Source organism: Malurus melanocephalus, unplaced genomic scaffold, assembly GCF_030028575.1.
Source record: "Malurus melanocephalus ecotype Western Australia unplaced genomic scaffold, MMel_1.1 scaffold_1295, whole genome shotgun sequence".
Taxonomy (NCBI): domain Eukaryota; kingdom Metazoa; phylum Chordata; class Aves; order Passeriformes; family Maluridae; genus Malurus; species Malurus melanocephalus.
Genome location: NW_026624527.1, coordinates 11,873 through 12,452, shown reverse-complemented (window position 1 = coordinate 12,452; position 580 = coordinate 11,873). Strand labels below are relative to the sequence as shown.

At 52.8% G+C, this 580-nt stretch overlaps 1 protein-coding gene across 1 annotated transcript in view; it reads left to right on the top strand.

The window, feature by feature from the left end:
* Window positions 1–177, top strand: part of TIMM44 (translocase of inner mitochondrial membrane 44) — a gene marked incomplete at its 3' end in the record, with an annotated part of 13,871 nt that extends 13,694 nt beyond the window's left edge. The window contains exon 11 of the mRNA XM_057387683.1: window positions 67–177. Coding sequence (XP_057243666.1) covers window positions 67–177 — 111 coding nt within the window. The remainder of the gene's footprint in view (window positions 1–66) is intronic.
* Window positions 178–580: the final 403 nt, after the last annotated feature.

The window sequence follows — 580 nt, the reverse complement described above, 5'->3', positions numbered from 1 at the left end:
ATGGGAACGGGAATGGGAACAGGAATGGGGCCGAGCCGTTGTCCACGCTGCTCTCTGACCCCACAGTTGGCCATGGGGAAGATGATGGAGCAGGGCCCGGTGCTGATCATCACCTTCCAGGCCCAGGTGGTGATGGTGATCAAAAACCACAAAGGGGACGTGGTGGAGGGGGACCCGGTGAGTGCCGCACCTTTGGGGGCTGGGGAGTATTTGGGGTCTGGGAAACGTTTGGGGTCTGAGACACGTTTGGGGTCTGGGAAACGTTTGGGACCTGGGACACTTTTTGGGATCTGGGAAATGTTTTGAAATCTGGGAAACATTTGAGGTCTGGGAAACATTTTGGGGGCTGGGACACTTTTGGGATCTGGGACACTTTTGGGATCTCCCCCTGCAGCTTGAATATCCTTGGACAGGATTTTAATATCACGGGCAGGATTTGGGTTTGGATACCCTGGGACGGGATTTGGATCTGAATATTCTGGAATGGGATTTGCGTTTGAATATCCTGGGATGGGATTTGGATTTGGATATCCTGGGATTGGATTTGGGTTTGGATACCCTGGGATGGGATTTGGGTTTG